Here is a 17885-nt window from a genome sequence, read left to right as displayed (position 1 = left end):
CTACCGGAAGTGCGGGAACTGGGCGGGAGCCTGAGAGGGCTGGAGCAACCCTCCGGAATTCAGGAGGTGTAGAAACGCTCACCTCTTCTATGGTGCTCCGGCTTCGCCTCTACAGCGCCCTATACCCTTCCTGGGGTCCTATCTGCCTCTTTCCTAGGTCCTTTGCCTCGTGTTCCGGAAATCCTGCCTCCTGCTGCACGATGCCCCAGCTCGGACTCCTACATGGGAGGGCCTGGGCTGTGCTGTTTGGCCAGCTCCGGCGACCGCCCGGTGCTGTATGCATCAGGGCAGTCCATTCTCATAGCCAGGTGAGCCAGACTGAGATAGCTCTGGTCTGTCGGGGCAGGATCTCCAGGTCTGAAAGCATAGACTCGCGGCCTGTACTCCCGCAGTATTAACAGTCGGTTTTTTATTGAGTGCCCACCATGTACCGACACAGAGCTAAGGCCTTTTAGGATGCTTTGTTATTTAATCATCATAGCAATCTTGAGATGTTGGGGTTATTATTTCCGTTTTACAGTTGAAGAAACGGAGGCTCCAAGGTTAAATGACTTATCTATGGCTACATAGTAAGGGAGCATTTTAATATAGGTCCACAGTCCCTTATCTGAACCTTTTGGGATCAAACACATTTAAATTTTTTTAAGCAAAATATATGAATATTCCCACTAAGTGAGATGACTAACGGCCATAAGTAGAGTGAGTTCACATTAGAATTTACCTCAAAATTTTTAGTTTTCAGAGATTATGGATTCTTAGGAGGGGTTGTGGGCTTCAACTGCTGTCCTTTGGAGCACAGAATCTGCCAAAGTATGAACTACTACACGCTCTATATTTCTGGAAGGGCATACAGCCTGCTGGGGATAATCAAAATCACAGATTCTGTTTTACCTTGGGAATGACACTTTTGTGTTCCTAGTAGATGCTTTGTGCTATCATGAACAACAGAGCTCAGATCTTTTGTTATTTGCAGTCACAGCATCCTACCAGCCGGCTTTTTTTTTTTTTTTCAATCAGGAAATCCATTCCTTTTCATTCCACAGGCATGTTCTGTGTTCTTGGGCTGTTTCTCTTCTGTCTTCCAGTTACTTTTTCTCTATCTCCAAACCTAATGACCATTACTACCTTATTAACAATTCTTAGTTTTTGCTCTTTGAGTAGGAACTGAGAACTGGAGATCCTACTAATCCCTACTCCTATATGGTTAGTGGTGGTAGTCTTGGGTTGCTTTGTGCCTTCCTTGTTTTTTGCTGGTTAAAGTTTTTCATACTTTTAAAAACTCCAATTATAGTGAGGAAGCTTGTATGGTAAACATCTGATCCCATATGTATTACATATATGTTGCAGATACAACTGGGTTTTTGGAAGTGGGCTGAGATTGGGATAGATTAGATAGTGTTCAGACTTCCTGTTGCTCAGGGCCAAAAATATTTTCAGGTTGGTGGTACACAGGGCCAGAGATACCACACGTTTGGCCAGTATTGAGAGGAGCCATATCTCACATTTCTTCTGCCAGGTTGCGGAGGCAGCATTAGCAACCCAACTGAAACCACATCAAGAGAAATCAAATTTTATTATCAAGACCCCAAAGGTAATGCCCTTTGCCCCACCCTGTCTGTTAGAGTGCCTTGGAGTTCTGCCCTGTGCTTCTCTTCCTGACCACTTTTAATGTTTTTGTTTTTGTTTGTTTGTTTGTTTTGGCTGTGCCGCATGGCTTGCGGGATCTTAGTTCCCCGACCAGGGGTTGAACCCAGGCCCTTGGCAGTAAAAGCGCAGAGTCCTAACCACAGGACCCCCAGGGTATTCCCTATTTTTAATTTTTCACTATTTCACTAATTCTTCACTATTCTTGAGATACTGGGTGGGGCTCATAGTCGTCTGAACTCAAAGAGATTTCAACTCCAGACCTTAGATTATAGATATAGTTTAACTCTTTGTCTTAAATGGACTTGTCTTTGTCTTTGTTTTCACTCTGGCTCCTTTTGGTTTCTAGGGCACCAGAGATCTTAGTCCCGAGCAGATGGTCGTGAGGGAGAAAATTCTTGATATGGTTGTTAGCTGCTTTAAACGTCATGGAGCAAAGGAGTTGGATACCCCGGCATTTGAGCTAAAGGTAAGAGGAGAAAAAAAATGCAGGAACCCCATTTCTTTCCCAAAGGGCTTCTAACCTATGTTCTGGAGTCCTCCTTTTAACCGTGGCACTTTCTGTTTGATCCCTGCAGGAAATGCTTACTGAGAAGTATGGAGAGGACTCTGGGCTCGTCTATGATCTGAAGGATCAGGGTGGAGAGCTATTGTCCTTGCGCTATGACCTTACTGTATCCTAAGTACGGCAGCCTGACTTACCTCTTTCCAAACCCAGAGGTCATTCTCTGATAACGGGACAGGAGTGACTCTGGGACCCTATAGGTTCATTGGCAGCAGCCTTTACTTCAAGTTTCTTCCAGAAGGCAATTCTGCCAGCAGAGCCTGGCCTGGAGCTCTGTCATTTAAGTTTATAGTGTGTCAGACTCCCTTGAGGAAGCTTGCAAAAATACTGATTCTTGACCTCTAGCCCCAGATTTTCTTAATTCTGTAGCTGGAGTGGTGTTCAGAAATCTGCATTTTAAATAGATACCTGGATAATTAAGATGCAAGTGGTCCTTGAACACTTGAAGAAACATTGATATAGAAGTTGTAGGCAAATCCAGGTTCTGAAGCTTGACTCTTCTGAGACAGTTGAGACTTGATGAATGGGAGGGAATGGCCCAGACTTGAAGTTCTTGGATCATTTCTATCTCTGCTTCCCCTGCTTTCTACCAGACTTGCAGGGATTCCTTCATTTGACACTATTCAGTGTTTATTGATTGCTGTGCCTTGGTGATAGTGGGAAAGGAGGCAGAGAAAGTCCTTGTTCTAATCCTAGTGGATGAGATCCAGTTGATAGAGGCTCAGTCCTCCCTAATGTCTTTCCACTGGGGCTAAGCTCTGGATGTAGTATTCTTCCTCCTTAACCTATTTATGTGAGGTCCCTTTTGCTCGTTATCTGGCCATGAATAAAGTGAAGAAGATGAAACGCTATCATGTTGGAAAGGTGTGGCGTCGGGAGAGCCCAACCATAGCCCAAGGCCGCTACAGGGAGTTCTGCCAGTGTGTAAGTGACCTGATGGAGGCAGCGTGGTTTGATAGTTCTGGGGACCACAACCTAGGAACTGGCTGCTCACTAATTTTTTTTCGCCCGTCTTTTTCTTTGCTGTAGGACTTTGACATTGCTGGTCAGTTTGACCCTATGATCCCTGATGCAGAGTGTTTGAAGATCATGTGTGAAATCCTTAGTGGGTTGCAGCTGGGGGATTTTCTCATTAAGGTGAGGCCAGAGCTGAGGACTGAGGGGAGAAGTCTGGATTTGGCCTAATGCTGTTTGAAAACATAGGTGACCCCAGCCATTAAGCCTGTAGCTCTAGGACTTTCTTAGTACAGGTGTTGCATTTTATATCTATATCTATATAGTCACCCTGTGGAATTTCCTTACTATCCCTTTTATGAGTCAGGCAAGTAGGGACTGCCATTGTTTTGAGGGAGAGGTCATTCATAAACCACTTGGGTCACTTCCATTGAGTTCACAGGTCAATGACCGGCGGATTTTGGATGGGATATTTGCTGTCTGTGGTGTTCCTGAAAGCAAGTTCCATGCCATCTGCTCCTCGGTAGACAAACTAGACAAGGTAACAAAGAAGACATGCTTTAGTAGATCCTATAAGAGTTTCTGCCCTGCCTTCAAATCTATATATACCTTTAGAGGAAAATAAGGAGATGGTGGCTGGAAGTGAGCTATTTCTGGGAGGAAGGTAAGGAGACATTCTGAAACGAGACCTGAGTTTTGCTGTGCAGTGGAGATTATGGCTGGATTTCCTAAGCTGCCTCTGACTTTGCTGAGTAGAGTGTTAGCTACTCGTGACATACATAATGAATGAAATGAGATGTCCTTTTCCATAAAGAGAAAGAAGGATCTTGGGGCTAGGCTAATGTTTGGGTGTTTGTGCAGATGTCTTGGAAAGATGTGAGACATGAGATGGTGGCAAAGAAAGGACTGGCTGCTGAAGTAGCTGATCGAATTTGGGATTACGTCCAATGTCATGGTAAGAATCAGTGTTTTCAGAGGTACATGATAGAACCAGAGTGAGGGTGATAAGTGTATAACTTCTACGTCTGAAACAGCTCCTTTTCATAAATGTGCTAAGTTCCAGAGCCTGGTTTTAATTTAATAACCTTTTTACTTACTGTAACCAGTTATGTCTTTAGGTGTCAAAGATGGAGGCAGAAGAGGAGAATCTAGTCATATGTGATCAGGATCTTTTTTTTAAAGAAAATGAGGAGGACTAGCTGGAGCATATTAGGGATAAATTTGGATGAAACACATCTGGGTGTATAACACAGACATTATTTCTCCCCACATGTCTCCCCAGGAGGGGTGTCCTTGGTGCAACAAATGTTCCAGGATCCCAGACTATCCCAGAACAAGCAGGCCCTAGAGGGCTTGGGAGACCTGAAGCTGCTATTTGAATATCTGACTTTATTTGGAATTGCTGAAAAGGTAAGCTGGGTAGGGAGTGCACCTCCTGCTGTGTCTAGGGCTCTCAGGGTCCTGAGTCTTGTCTAAGACTGACTATAACCTTGTTCCCACAGATCTCCTTTGACCTGAGCCTGGCTCGGGGCCTGGACTACTATACAGGAGTGATCTATGAAGCGGTGCTGCTACAGACCCCAGCTCATGCTGAGGAGGAGCCACTGAATGTGGGCAGTGTGGCTGCTGGTGGGCGCTATGATGGGCTGGTGGGCATGTTTGACCCCAAAGGCCACAACGTGCCATGTGTGGGGCTCAGCATTGGGGTGGAGCGGATCTTCTCCATTGTGGAGCAGAGGATGAAGGTAGGTCCTCGGTAGGGTTAGAGTAGGGCTGCAGACCTTAAAAACTCTCATGTTTCTGGAAGTGCAGTTGGACTGTTTTTCTGATGATTGTTTTGTTTTGAATTATTGGTGCAAAGGAAGTTTTTATTAGTTTTACCTTCTCTCTCTCTTTTACTAGACTTTTGGTGAGAAGATACGGACCACAGAGACCCAAGTGTTTGTGGCCACACCACAGAAGAACTTTCTCCAAGAACGGCTGAAGCTAATTGCAGAGCTTTGGGATGCTGGGATCAAGGTATAATGGAGCTAATATCCAAAACATCTAGCTATATGTGGAATTCATGCACCAGGCCCACTTCTACCTTATGCCTAAGGTGGAACTCAAGATCTTTCTAGTCTTCACTAGTGTGTCTTCATAGGGTATGAGGGTGAGCTACTTACTTATTTGGATATGCCTGCTTCTGGGGTTTGAGTGGTATGGTCACTTCTTTTTTTTTTTTTAACATCTTTATTGGAGTATAATTGCTTTACAATGGTGTGTTAGTTTCTGCTTTATAACAAAATGAACCAGCTATACACATACATATATCCCCATATGTCCTCCCTCTTGCGTCTCCTTCCCACCCTCCCTATCCCACCCCTCTAGGTGGACGCAAAGCACCGAGCTGATCTCCCTGTGCTATGTGGCTGCTTCCCACTAGCTATCTATTTTACTTTTGGTAGTATATATAAGTCCATGCCACTCTCTCACTTTGTCCCAGCTTACCCTTCCCCCTACCCGTGTCCTCAAGTCCATTCTCTATGTCTGCATCTTTATTCCTTTCCTGCCCCTAGGTTCTTCAAAATCATTTTTTTTTCTTTTTTAGATTCCATATATATGTGTTAGCATACGGTATTTATTTTTCTCTTTCTGACATACTTCACTCTGTATGACAATCTCTAGGTCCATCTACCTCACCACAAATAACTCAATTTCGTTTCTTTTTATGGCTAATATTCCATTGTATATATGTGCCACATCTTCTTTATCCATTCATCCGTTGATAGACACTTAGGTTGCTTCGGTATGGTCACTTCTAAGTCCCCTATTCTTTTTTTGAAAATTAATTAATTATTTTTTGGCTGCATTGGGTCTTCGTTGCTGCGCGCAGGCTTTCTCTAGTTGCGGCGAGTGGGGGCTACTTTGCGGTGCGTGGGCTTCTCATTGCGGTGGCTTCTCTTGTTGCGGAGCACAGGCTCTAGGCGTGCGGGCTTCAGTAAGTAGTTGTGGTACATGGGCTCAGTAGTTGTGGCTCACGGGCTCTAGAGTGCAGGATCAGTAGTTGTGGCGCATGAGCTTAGTTGCTCCGCGGCATGTGGGATCTTTCCGGACCAGGGCTCGAACCCATGTCCCCTGCATTGGCAGGCGGATTCTTAACCACTGTGCCACCAGGGAAGTCCCTAAGTCCCCTATTCTTTCTTCACCCTTTTCAGGCAGAGCTGATGTATAAGAACAACCCTAAACTACTAACTCAACTGCACTACTGTGAGAACACGGGCATCCCACTGGTGGTCATTATTGGTGAGCAAGAACTGAAGGAAGGGGTCATCAAGCTCCGTTCAGTGGCCAACAGGGAGGAGGTGAGTGGGGGCAGGCAGAAATAGGAGGGACCAAGTGTTTCTACTTTTCTTAGATCCTTTAAGAAATATATATCTTTTGGCTGAGAAAATATCTCCAGGGTTAATCGTGATAGAGATGAATGAGCACCCACCCTAGGCAACCATTATAGCCGATGATTGGTTGGGTGGGCAAAAGGACAAACGAAATCTCTATGGGTATTTCAAGACTCATCAACAAAATAGACATAGATCAGGTGTTTGAATCCCTTTAGTCTTGAGGGCATACATTCTCCAGGTCAGGTTGAAGCACATACTCCTCCCTACTGGTTGCATAGTAGTGGGAGCAGTTGCACGGTTAAATGAATCCAGAAAAGTAGTGGCTAAGGAACTAGTATCACTCTCTAGTTTGTCACATGAGAGTTCTGTTATGTTTCAGGTGGCCATTACACGGGAAAATCTTGTGGCTGAAATTCAGAAGCGACTGTCTGAGTCTTGATCCTTGCCTGAATGCCATCTGCTGCTCTTTGTAGAAAAGGTTTCATCTAGGACTGACTTCCTGAGGGACTTCATAACTGCTGGCCAGGATGGGTGACAAGTGCCTCTGCATCCTTCATCCTTCCTGGGTGCAGAACTGTAGAAGGCCCTGAGGACTCCTGGGCTAGTGTGAGCAGCTATTCTGCATGGGCGCAGATGGCTGGTACGTGACAGAGACATGCTCTAACATCCGAGGCAGATGGCAGGTTTGAAATGCCACTGAGTGCTGCCAACAGGTGCTGAGATGGTTGCTATGAGCAAATCTCTGGGAAAGTCACCTCAGGTTGAGAGGATTCTGACCATTGAGATCAAAAGTCAAATACTTAGCCTTCTGCTCTGGCTTCTGAGCCAGTTTCTGGGAAGTTTGTCCATAACCTGCCCTTGGCCTGTCCAGGTAGTTTTTGGGAGACAGCAAAGAGTTGGGCAATGACTGTCTTCTGTTTTGTTTGAGGACAGAGATGCTATCCCAAGGGCATAGCAGTGCCCATATTGATGTGGCATCTCTCTAGCCCATCCATTGTTAATAATAGCAGGGTGAGGCTGTCTGTTTAATAATCTTGAATGTTGAACTTAATAAGTGACCTGACAAGATTGAGATCTGATCTTTTGAGATTTTGGAGACCATTACCTGTGCCAGAATCACTGCTCTGACTTCCATGTCCTGCCATGGAGGTGCCTGTTCTAGAAGTGGTTGTATAATACATTAAATAAAATATTAAATATAGTAGTTTGGATAATTTGTTACCAAGGGATTGGTTTGCATAGGCCATGGAAAACGCTTGAGTGTACACTGGAGGATTCTGTGAGCTAGGAGTAACCTCCCTGGGGTGATGTTTCTGTATTCAGTGAAGGGAGCAGCCACAGTTCCCCTTCCCCCCAACTTGGAGATACAATCACGTCACTAAATCAATGTATAGTGAGATATCTGCTAGAGTTCTTCACCCTAGAGTGTTGTTGATGACCGACCTTCCCAAGTCCCATCATGTTGATTAAACTGTGCACTATAGATTGAATGACTGTTTCTCAGCTGAAGGAAAAATGAGTTAACCAAAGTTTGATAGCATTGCTTCAAGATAAAGAGACAAGCCGCAAAAAGCGCTTTGCATATGTGCGTTGGAAAGGCTGCAGCCTTTACAAACAGTTCAGCGCTCTTGGGGCCATATTTTTAGTGCATCTAGAGCCCCTATAACGGCGCTTCAGCCTTAAAGAAGGTTTGGAAATTCTTGGCAGTGCACGCAGGTTGATTAGATTAGATCAGAGAGCACTGATCCGAATCTCATTTTCCTCTTTGGTTAAAAAGACAAGTTGAATCTACGCTTGTTTTGAAAGCCACGGCAAAAACGTTTCCAGGCGCCCTTACTTCCGTGTTGCTTCAAACTTTCCTTGCGCATGCGCTATTTCTTTGGCGCGGGGGCGGGGCCGACAATCCTGTTTTAGAAGCTCTCCAGTGCTTAGCTCGTTTAGAACACGAGAGTCTAAGCTTATTGGAGGCAAGCTTGCTTTACGGCTCAAGGCCGCTTTTTACGGCATTTTCCGGCTTCCCATTCACTTCGAAGTGAAGATGGCGTCGGGCAGTGGGGTAGGTGTTGTGTGTGAGGAGGCTGGGGGTGGGGGGTCGGGGGTGGCTTCTCGGCGCCGAGTATTCTGCACCCGATTGACTTCCCGACACCTCCTCGCAATCTAATGGCCCCAGTTCAAGAGCTTCTTCGTAAGGCCCTGGCACAGGGTCAGCGGAATCGGGGAGGGCTCTGGTTGGGGTCCTGAGGCAACCTCAGCCTCCTGGTGCTGTCCGGAGAGGCTTCGCTTTCCCCAGGTCCCGGGGCCGCCTTGGCAGCGAGGACGCGCTTCCGTTTTTCCAGGAGTCGGACACGATTAGCGACGAATCTCAAGCGCTTTTTCCTCCCCCCAGACAAAAAACTTGGACTTTCGCCGAAAGTGGGACAAAGATGAATATGAGAAGCTCGCCGAGAAGAGGCTCACGGAAGAGAGAGAAAAGAAGGATGGTGGGTGCCTTCTCCATCAAATGCTAAGTGTATTATAGAGGCGATGCAATGGTTGGAGAGTGGGTGGGGAGTTGAAATGCGCTGTCCTCATTTCTTGTGTAACCTTTGGCAGAGCATTGCCTCCCTGGTCCTCAGTTTCTTCAGGTATGAGAGCGAGGAGATGGACTGAAGTGCTTTTGAGGTGCTTTCCAGCTCTGTGATTCTGCTTCCTTGCCTTACCTTTGTTTGGCTCATTTTGTACTTTCCTCAAGTACAGAGAAGAGAGTGGGATCCTTACTAGTGACAGGAGAAGGAGTATTTTGCTGCTTTGTATTATTGCTTTTGAAGAGCAGCAGGGAACATGGTATTGTTTAACCTAGCGCTTAGTGCTGTTCTCTGTGCGTTATACTATGTCAGGGAGTTGGTGCTTCTCTCCTAGAGATTCCACTGTATAAAAAGAAACGTCTTATTTTCTTATCTGTTTTCAAACTGTACATTTTTCTTCTGCTTTACTTCTACACCACGTTGCATAATCTAACTTTTGGTTTTTATGTAACTTGTACAATAGTACTTGACATATAACAGATATTTCCTAAATGTTGGTCCCCTTTAAAAGTTTTCCCAGCTCTCAGAAGATTCCTTTCTGTTTTATGCTTGGGATATCTGTTTGAAAGCACTATTGAGTGGTCTTACTCTTCTTTTAAAAGGTTGCTTTTTGTGAAAATTCAGAGCTCCTCCCTTCAATTCAGTTAATTAATGAATAAAAAATATTGCTTTTAGGGGCTTCCCTGGTGGCGCAGTGGTTGAGAGTCCGCCTGCCAATGCAGGGGACACGGGTTCGTGCCCCGGTCTGGGAGGATCCCACATGCCGCGGAGCGGCTGGGCCCGTGAGCCATGGCCGCTGAGCCTGCGCGTCCGGACCTTGTGCTCCGCAACGGGAGAGGCCACAACAGTGACAGGCCCGCATATCGCAAAAACAACAACAACAAAAAACACATTGCTTTTAGACTCGTTGGATTGGAAGTGGAGGAAAGATGTAGAGAGTTAGGGATTGCTTGTCATTTTTTCTGTGTTGAGCTTCTCCTTAGCTGCTGCTAGAAGTGACTGTTGTGTCCCTTGCTTCAGGTTTCAAAAAGACATGAAAGTAAACCTCAGGATTTTGGATTTCACGCGTTTCTTTTCCTTTCTGGTTAAGGAACTCTAATAATGAAGGGACTTCCTTCCCCATTATATTTCAGGAAAACCAGTGCAGCCAGTCAAGCGAGAGCTTCTCCGGCATAGGGACTACAAGGTGGACCTGGAATCCAAACTTGGGAAGACAATCGTCATTACCAAGACCACCCCACAGTCTGAGATGGGAGGGTGAGTGGCTTTTCATCTTTCTCTGCAGCCAGGAGTAAGTCTAATAAACTGCGTTGGTTTTAGGAAGTGTTGAGCAGGGTACCTGGCCTTAGAATAACAACCTTGTTTCCTGTAATTCCATCCATTGTCCTCCAAGGTCTCAAGTTAACATAATAGTGTCTCTAAGAGGGGTCACTCTGTAGGCGTCTTCATATTAGCACTGTAACTACTTCTTAATATCTTAAAAGGGATTATTTGTTCTCCTGCCAGAGGAAGAAATGAACAAAAGGACTACTGAGGAGATTTCTAGGGGAGAAATTAGGTGAAGCTAGAATGGAGCCCAGGAGCTGTTGATGGTGAATAAAGGGGGTTGAGGTTCCAGACTGGCTGCAAAGGTTGTAGCTGTTATGGATTTCCTGGTTGTGCACCTTCCTCCTAGACCAAGGCTATAACCTTTAGGAAGAAGGGTCCCACAAGAACTCTTCATCTTTTTGCTCACCACTACCTCTCTGTCCAGTTAGGTTTTCCAGCAGGAGCATAACACAGATAACAATGAGTGACACTTTTCTGAGCTGCTTCTCTGAGTAAATCCACTGTTGTCCTTCCTCTTTGTGTTAGTTATCTATTGCTATTTAAATTAATACATTAACCCAGTATTTAGCAGCATAAAACAATGGATAGCTCACAGTATCTGTGGGGAAGTAACCTGGGAAAGGTTTACCTAGGTGGTTCTGGCTCAGTGTCTCTCACAAAGCTGTCATCAAGGTGTCTGCTGCGTCTGCATTCATCTGAGGTATAAGTGGGGCTGGAGGATCTGCTTCCAAGCTCTGTCACGTGGCTGTGGTTTGGAGGCCTCAGTTCTATGCTCCATGGGCCGCTCCATAGTGCTGCTCACAACAAAGCAAGTGACTTCCCCAGGGCACGTGATCCTCGTGAACAGACTAAGACAGAATCCATGTTTTTTTATAACCTAATCTTGGAAGTGACATAGAATCACCTTTGATACATTCTATTGATCACACAGACTAACGCTTGTGCAAATTGGGAAGGGCCTATATAGGGTAGGAATACCAGGAGTGTGGGATCATTGTGGGGGCCATCTTGGAAGTTGGCAGCCACACTCTTCCAAGAGCCAAGGCTTTGTGGAAATGAGAATGCTGCTTCTAAAAAGAAATTTTACCTAAAAATAATGAGTTTTTTGGTTGAAAACGATAAAATCCTTACAACCAGATGTGACCATAGTGCTATTTCTTTCTGTTTTCTAGATACTATTGCAATGTCTGTGACTGTGTGGTGAAAGACTCCATCAACTTCCTGGATCACATTAATGGAAAGAAACGTAAGACTTGGAGGTAGTTTGTGATTGGGGCTGGATTTGAGTTTTGGAGGTGGGGTGCGGGAAAGGGTAGTTACTATTGGGCCTCTTTTTCAGTGTCTGGGGAATTCTCTAGTTGCTTCAGCATAGGTCATTCTTTACTTCATTATTTAATGTTTCTGGGGTCCATGAGGTGAGTATCTGTTCTAAGCTGTCAACAAGCCCAGACCATGGTCTTCTCCAGGGCCCAGCTGTCCCTACTGGTGTGCATCTGCTCAGTAAGGGTAATTGAAAGCTGCGTATATCTTGTTATCTGGGGCTGCTGCCAGGGAAATTTTTTTTAGCCCTAATTATTTTTACTGTGTGTTTTATGAGTCTGTTTTTTTTTTAATGTCAGGAAAAGACTTTTTGAGGGACTTAGGATGTCTTAACAACCTTACGTTCTTCACTGTTGACCCTACCCAGATCAGCGAAACCTGGGCATGTCTATGCGTGTGGAACGTTCCACTTTGGATCAGGTGAAGAAACGTTTTGAAGTCAACAAGAAGAAGATGGAAGAGAAGCAGAAGGATTATGATTTTGAGGAAAGGATGAAGGAACTCAGAGAAGAGGTAGGCTCTCTTCCTCATTCCACTTCCATCCCCAGAGGAGAGTTGTATCTCCTGCATTTCTGTACATTAAGGGGGACATTTATTGCCCTTGTTTGGGACTCTCATAATCTGAAGGAAATGGCTCTAAACCTATCCTTTTTTTCTGGACTCTCTGGGCCATACTTTTTTTTTTTTTTTTTTAAACTACAGGAGTGATTAATTAAATGCACCTAGTCCCCAGCAGGCCCGTGGAACCAGGCTGACTGGGTCAGAGTTCTGTTTCCTTCACATACTGGCTGTGAATCTTGGATAAGTTATATAACCTCTTTGTGCCTCTGTTTCCTCATATTCAAGATCTTAGTATATAATACACATAAAGCACTTAGACCAGTTCCTGGCTTGTACTCTATGCCCCAGAATGTTAGTTCCTATTATGTGGCTTTACTCCCATCACCTTGTTAAGAACTAGAGATGAACTGGGATGTAGGATTGAGAAATGCTTTCCACAGGCTAAAACTTCTCTTTCTTGTCCCTTATGATCTTTACTGTGGCTTTTCCTCTGCTCTTGAAATTTTACTTGTCTTTAATTATTTTATTCTAAAGATAGAAAGGAAGCTCACCTATCTCTTTCAACATTTGGCTCACGAGTCTGAACTGATTCTGAGTGATTTCCCTTCTAGGAGGAAAAGGCCAAAGCCTACAAGAAAGAGAAACAGAAGGAGAAGAAAAGGAGGGCTGAGGAGGACTTGACATTTGAGGAGGATGATGAGATGGCAGCTGTGATGGGCTTCTCTGGCTTTGGTTCCACCAAGAAGAGTTACTGAGGCTTTTTATGCTTGGCTTTTTGCCAGGCCTAACTTTGTGTGTGTGGGCGTCATCTTTTGGGAGGTACTGGGGAAAGTCCTTAAGAGTGGCAGTGGGGAGGGCTAGAGGGTGGGTGTTTGTGGTTTCCCTCTACCTTGGGAGAGAGCACAGGATGCAAAGGAATGTGCTGTGGCATGTTCCTTCAGCCTCAGTATTTCACTGGAGACAGAGGACGTCTGATTATCTGAGTTCCCAATAAAGAAAAACCACCTCTTCTGAGGCTGCTTTCCGGAAACTCCCCTTGCATCTTTCCCTCTTCATCTGTCCATCTCATCTGAGCATCCTACATTTACCCTGTGTTCTGCCTTTGTTTTAATTTTTACTCTTGCTTAGCCTACAGCAGAAGGGTTCTCTGGGTCCCCAGTTTCCAGTTGATAGCATATCCTTGCCTGGCCCCTCCTTTTGCCATTCTCCCCCAGTCCCGCCCCGTGGTTCTCCGGCCACCTGTGCATGCATGTGTACTTCTGCCTGGGTCATTGGTATGTGCGGGTGCGTGTGCATGAAACTGTCACATAGAGGGAGCCTAAGCTAGAGCCTCAGGAGCATTGCTGCCTTGGGGCCTGGTGTTCTCAGCTTCCTCAGAGCATGTAACAGGAAATTAAATGGGATGAGTGTTTGGTGTGGTTTTTGTCTGGTGAGTTTTTTAACCTTTGTTCTTCATATGTAAACTGTTCAGCTTTTCCTATTTGTTTCATTTTATTGAGGATTACTCTGTTTTTGTCTTCCTTGTAAGCAGGCTCTTGGAAGAACCTGTTTGATGCAAAAAAGAAAAAGGAGAAAACCTCATATGGGAGCCCTTGGGTCTCAGAGGCTGTTCAACATGTATAATAAATAGCATTGACTGGGCCTATTTCACATTTGGTGGGAACATCCCATATTCTTCCCTGTGTATTGTTTTTTCTTCCCCATACTTATTCTTCTCCCTTCATTTGAGCCCTGTCACTTTTTTTCTAGGTGCCTTCAACACGAATTATACTTTACTCTGATGTGATCTGTGTCTGGAGGAGTTTGAATATAACTTTTCCTGTAATTTTAGCCTCCTTTGATCTTCTGTTTCTGGAACAGCAGAGCTCAGGGTTGAAAACTTAGTGTTTTCCTAACTCTCTGCAGTTAGGCTAGGCACAGGGTTACTCGGTGTTTGCAGTGTTGACATTTTGGGCTGGGTAATTCTTTGTTGTGGAGGCTCCCTTGTGCATTGTAGGGTGTCTAGAGAATCTCTAGCCTCTACTCACTAGTTGCCAATAGCACCTTCTCCCCAAGTTATGACAATGAAAGATGTCTGTGTTCCTGGAGGGGGGCAGGGCATAATTCCTCCCCCACCTAGCCCCACTGAGAACTATTGAGAAGCTGCCTTGCCTCAAGTTGGGTCTAACTTGAGAATTAGATGGTACAGACTGGCTAACTAAAGCAAAAACAACTTTGATGTTCCCTACATCAGGTACTGTGCTAGGCCCTAGGGATGCAGATGGAAAAAAAAGTCAGTTCCTTAAAGTAAAAAAACAAATGGTAGTTACACAAGCTTCAAACAGGTGAATTGTGTAAAACTTTAGTTGCTTCTGTTCCTTGAAAAGTGGGCTCTGCTTGGGCTAACAAGGCTGCTACCATATGGCTTGTTGACATTTTCTGCCTTATCTAGCCCTTTGGACACCTTTATGTAGCATCTGAACCACTTGTGGGTCCCCCAAAGCACCATACTCTCCTTTGGACTTTTGTGCAAAATTCCCTTGCTGTTAGCCATCTCTTTTGCTGACTTTTCTTTTTTTTTGGGCGGGGGTGAGGGGCAGCGTGCTGCGCGGCTTGTGGGATCTTAGTTCCCTGACTAGGGATCAAACCTGAGCCCTCAGCAGTGAAAGCGGAGTCCTAACCACTGGACCACCAGGAATTCCCTGCCTAATTTTATTTCTGATGCAGAATCTTGCCAATGGAAACACTGAATGTGTCTTTATCTACTGGTTCAAGGACTGGCTCAAAATTTCTCATACAATATTCGTTGGCCAGTTGCGGACATATTAGTTGGTGCTTTCCTTGGCAGGATTATGTGTTCTACAGGTCCTTGGGTAAGAATCTACCCTAGTCAACTGGGTCCTTTTGTTCCCCCTGTCAAGGCAGGCTAGAGAATGTAACAATGAGTTGAGTTCCTTCCGTGGTTCAGTGTTCATTCTTCAGGTAGCTAATTCAACTTGGCTTCAAGCAATTTCCCTCTTTGGTACCAGTGGAATCTGACTTCTGGTCATCTCTACTAAAAAGCAATTCTGAAGTCCATTTTCTCTAAATTCTCTTGGGACTGGCAAGTGGTTTGAGTTTCCAAGGGGTCTAGGTCATGGATATTTGGAGGGGTTCTGTCTGGGTCATGGATATTTGGAGGGGTTCTGTCTAGGTCATGGATATTTGGAGGGGTTCAAGCTGGTGAATTAAAAAAAGCGGGGGGAGGAAGGAGATGGGATGGAAATTTAGGACCCCAGAGCAATCCTAGAGAACTCCAAACTCTGGAAGAGAAGCTTTATTGATGTTTGCGGTCTTTCTAAAAATCGAAGGAAATTTTGCATTCTGGTTGAGTCATATGCCTGTGACCGGCCTACATGAGTTTGTTCGGTGAGTGCTGAGATGCTGAACATGTTCTAGGCCCTGGTAGTATCTTCTGGGACAAGGCAACAAGGTTCCAAGTGTCATGGAATTTACATTCTGGTGGAATTGCCAGTTAAAGTATTTAGGGAACAAAAGATCTGTATGGCTTCAGATTTTGTGACTTCAGGCATCCCAGGGCCTCTCACATCTCTCCCATAACCTCCAAAAATTTAAATGTGAAGTCTTTAATTCAGCAATTCTACTCATATAAGTATCCTAAAAACAGACTTGCTTATGTGTACATATGCATACAAGGATGTTTATTGCAGCTATGTTTATAACAGTGAAACATTTAAAATAAAACCGGTACATTTATACTTGAGTATAATGCAGCCATTACAATATATATGAATTAGATCTAGTGTATGTACTGACAAGATCTCCAAGACATTCTGTTAAGTGTAACAGAATACCCAACAACCCAATCCCCAATAAGCCCACCCTTCACCCCTGCCAGTCAAAACTCTGTTGTGTGTACAGTTAAATACGTAGATTGAGGGAAAAAACTGGAGGAGTACACACTGAAATCATAGTCATGGTTAACTGGAGAAAAGTAGGAATTGTGGCTGTTTACAGTATACGTGAAAGGAATAGGGTGTTTTTGTGCAGTTTAGAATAATTTTTTAAAAATAGTAACAGAAGGAGTGACACTATATGACACCTGGGAACTGTATAACACCTGGGAGAGGAGCTGTGGGGTTTAGCTGCAAAGTTCCAAGATAACGCCTGAAGTAACAATTAGCAGCTTGTAAAGATTCCACTCTCCTGACTCAAGGCACTATGAAAGTTGTTTAGACCACAGAGTGAGCGGCCCTGTGTGGTTGTCGGGAGAGCGTAGAGGCTGGACCACAAGTCCAGAGACTGGTGGACCTGGTGACTGCCGCGTGGTAGGAGGGAATAAGCCCGGAAGCAACTGCGGAAGAGCTCACTAAGAGGTAGGGGAGACCTGGGTCCTTCTCACTGTTGTGTGTCGGCAGATGGGCACTCTCAGAGTGTCTGGACTGGGGGTGGGGGAGCACGCTAAATCAGCCTGGATCGTATCTGCTTTGGTTGGTTTGTTGTGACGCACCTGTTTCTCAACAGCCAAGGGGATATAATCCAGAGTCCGAAGTTGGGCTGGCTATAGCTCAGCGGTTCCTTCGACTGCATTGTGATTCAACCACCCTTCCAAGAGTGGTTCGAGACCCGCGGGCGCTCACCAGCCCTTTTGCCCCTGTCCCAGCCTCTTCATTTTCCCATTAATCCCTTTTGCTGTCCCGGCCTTCTTCATTTTCCCATTAATCCCTTTTGCAATACCAGCATTCTTCATTTTCCCAGTGATCCCGCTTCGAGAAAGCATTTTGAGACTCCTCCTCTGACGAGAGCACCAAAGCGACCAGGTTTCCAGCAGGTGTTCAGCTCCCATTCGACTAGGAACCAGGGTTCGTTGGAGAAATGGCTGGTGCTAGGACTGGGGCAGGAAATACAGAGATGAGCCTAGAGCATTTTGGATTCACCTAGTAGTTCCAGGAAGTAAGGAAGTGCTAAAAAACAACCTACCCCCCACCGCCGCCAAAAAAAAAAAATGAAAATGTAAAACCCACTTACTTTTAAAATTACTTTTGACGTTAAGTAATATTTGTGTTTTTGTTCCAATAATTATCAGTTATACTTGTATTTTTTCTAAGTCCTCAAATAACTTTTCCATAGGTGGGCTGTATTATTTCGTTTGTCAGCTCTATCTTGACTCCCTCCTATTACTTATATAAAGATCAATTATTTTATTCCATTTTTCCCTTTCCTCTCTTCCAGTTTGAGTCATATTGTTTTTAGAAAACAATTTGCATACTCTTTTCCCACCCTTGTCACCACCTTTATTTTACTTGCAGATCTACAACTCATTAGTATATTTAATACTCACCATCATGATGAGTATTATTTGGATGAAACTCATTCTATAGTAGATTCCTCAAACGAGGCTCCTGAGTACAGTATTCTGAGTTCTTGCATATTTAATACTGATTTTTTATAGCCTTGGTACTTAAAGGACAGATTGGCTGGATATAAAATCTTGGTTCTCACTTCTTTTCTTTTCCTTCCTAAATGATTTGGTCGTTTTGCCTGAGGCCCAGAGGATTTTTTTCTTTCAAATCTAATTGATTTTCTAAG

At 44.7% G+C, this 17885-nt stretch overlaps 2 protein-coding genes across 5 annotated transcripts; both read left to right on the top strand.

The window, feature by feature from the left end:
• Positions 1–31: 31 nt before the first annotated feature.
• On the top strand, positions 32–7747 carry HARS2 (histidyl-tRNA synthetase 2, mitochondrial). 4 transcript variants are annotated; one of them, XM_060008692.1, is made up of 13 exons: positions 32–308; positions 1517–1591; positions 1994–2113; positions 2223–2318; positions 3008–3133; positions 3239–3346; positions 3606–3704; positions 4025–4118; positions 4446–4573; positions 4666–4908; positions 5066–5182; positions 6361–6507; positions 6923–7747. In XM_060008692.1, exons 1-13 carry the CDS (start codon positions 90–92, stop codon positions 6980–6982), a joined length of 1632 nt encoding a protein of 543 aa, XP_059864675.1. In that variant the 5' UTR covers positions 32–89; the 3' UTR covers positions 6983–7747. The 4 variants fall into 4 exon arrangements, with proteins under 4 accessions (XP_059864675.1, XP_059864677.1, XP_059864678.1 ...); XM_060008693.1 differs by having other exon boundaries at positions 97–308; positions 1438–1591; XM_060008694.1 differs by lacking the exon at positions 1517–1591.
• A 747-nt stretch (positions 7748–8494) lies between these two features.
• ZMAT2 (zinc finger matrin-type 2) lies at positions 8495–14143 on the top strand. The gene is made up of 6 exons (XM_060008696.1): positions 8495–8599; positions 8930–9023; positions 10241–10364; positions 11609–11682; positions 12124–12269; positions 12929–14143. Exons 1-6 carry the CDS (start codon positions 8582–8584, stop codon positions 13070–13072), a joined length of 600 nt encoding a protein of 199 aa, XP_059864679.1. The 5' UTR covers positions 8495–8581; the 3' UTR covers positions 13073–14143.
• The last annotated feature ends 3742 nt before the right edge of the window (positions 14144–17885 follow it).

Source organism: Delphinus delphis, chromosome 3 (assembly GCF_949987515.2).
Source record: "Delphinus delphis chromosome 3, mDelDel1.2, whole genome shotgun sequence".
Lineage (NCBI taxonomy): Eukaryota > Metazoa > Chordata > Mammalia > Artiodactyla > Delphinidae > Delphinus > Delphinus delphis.
Note: the sequence above shows the minus strand (reverse complement) of the source record. Positions and strands in the feature narration are given on the sequence as shown.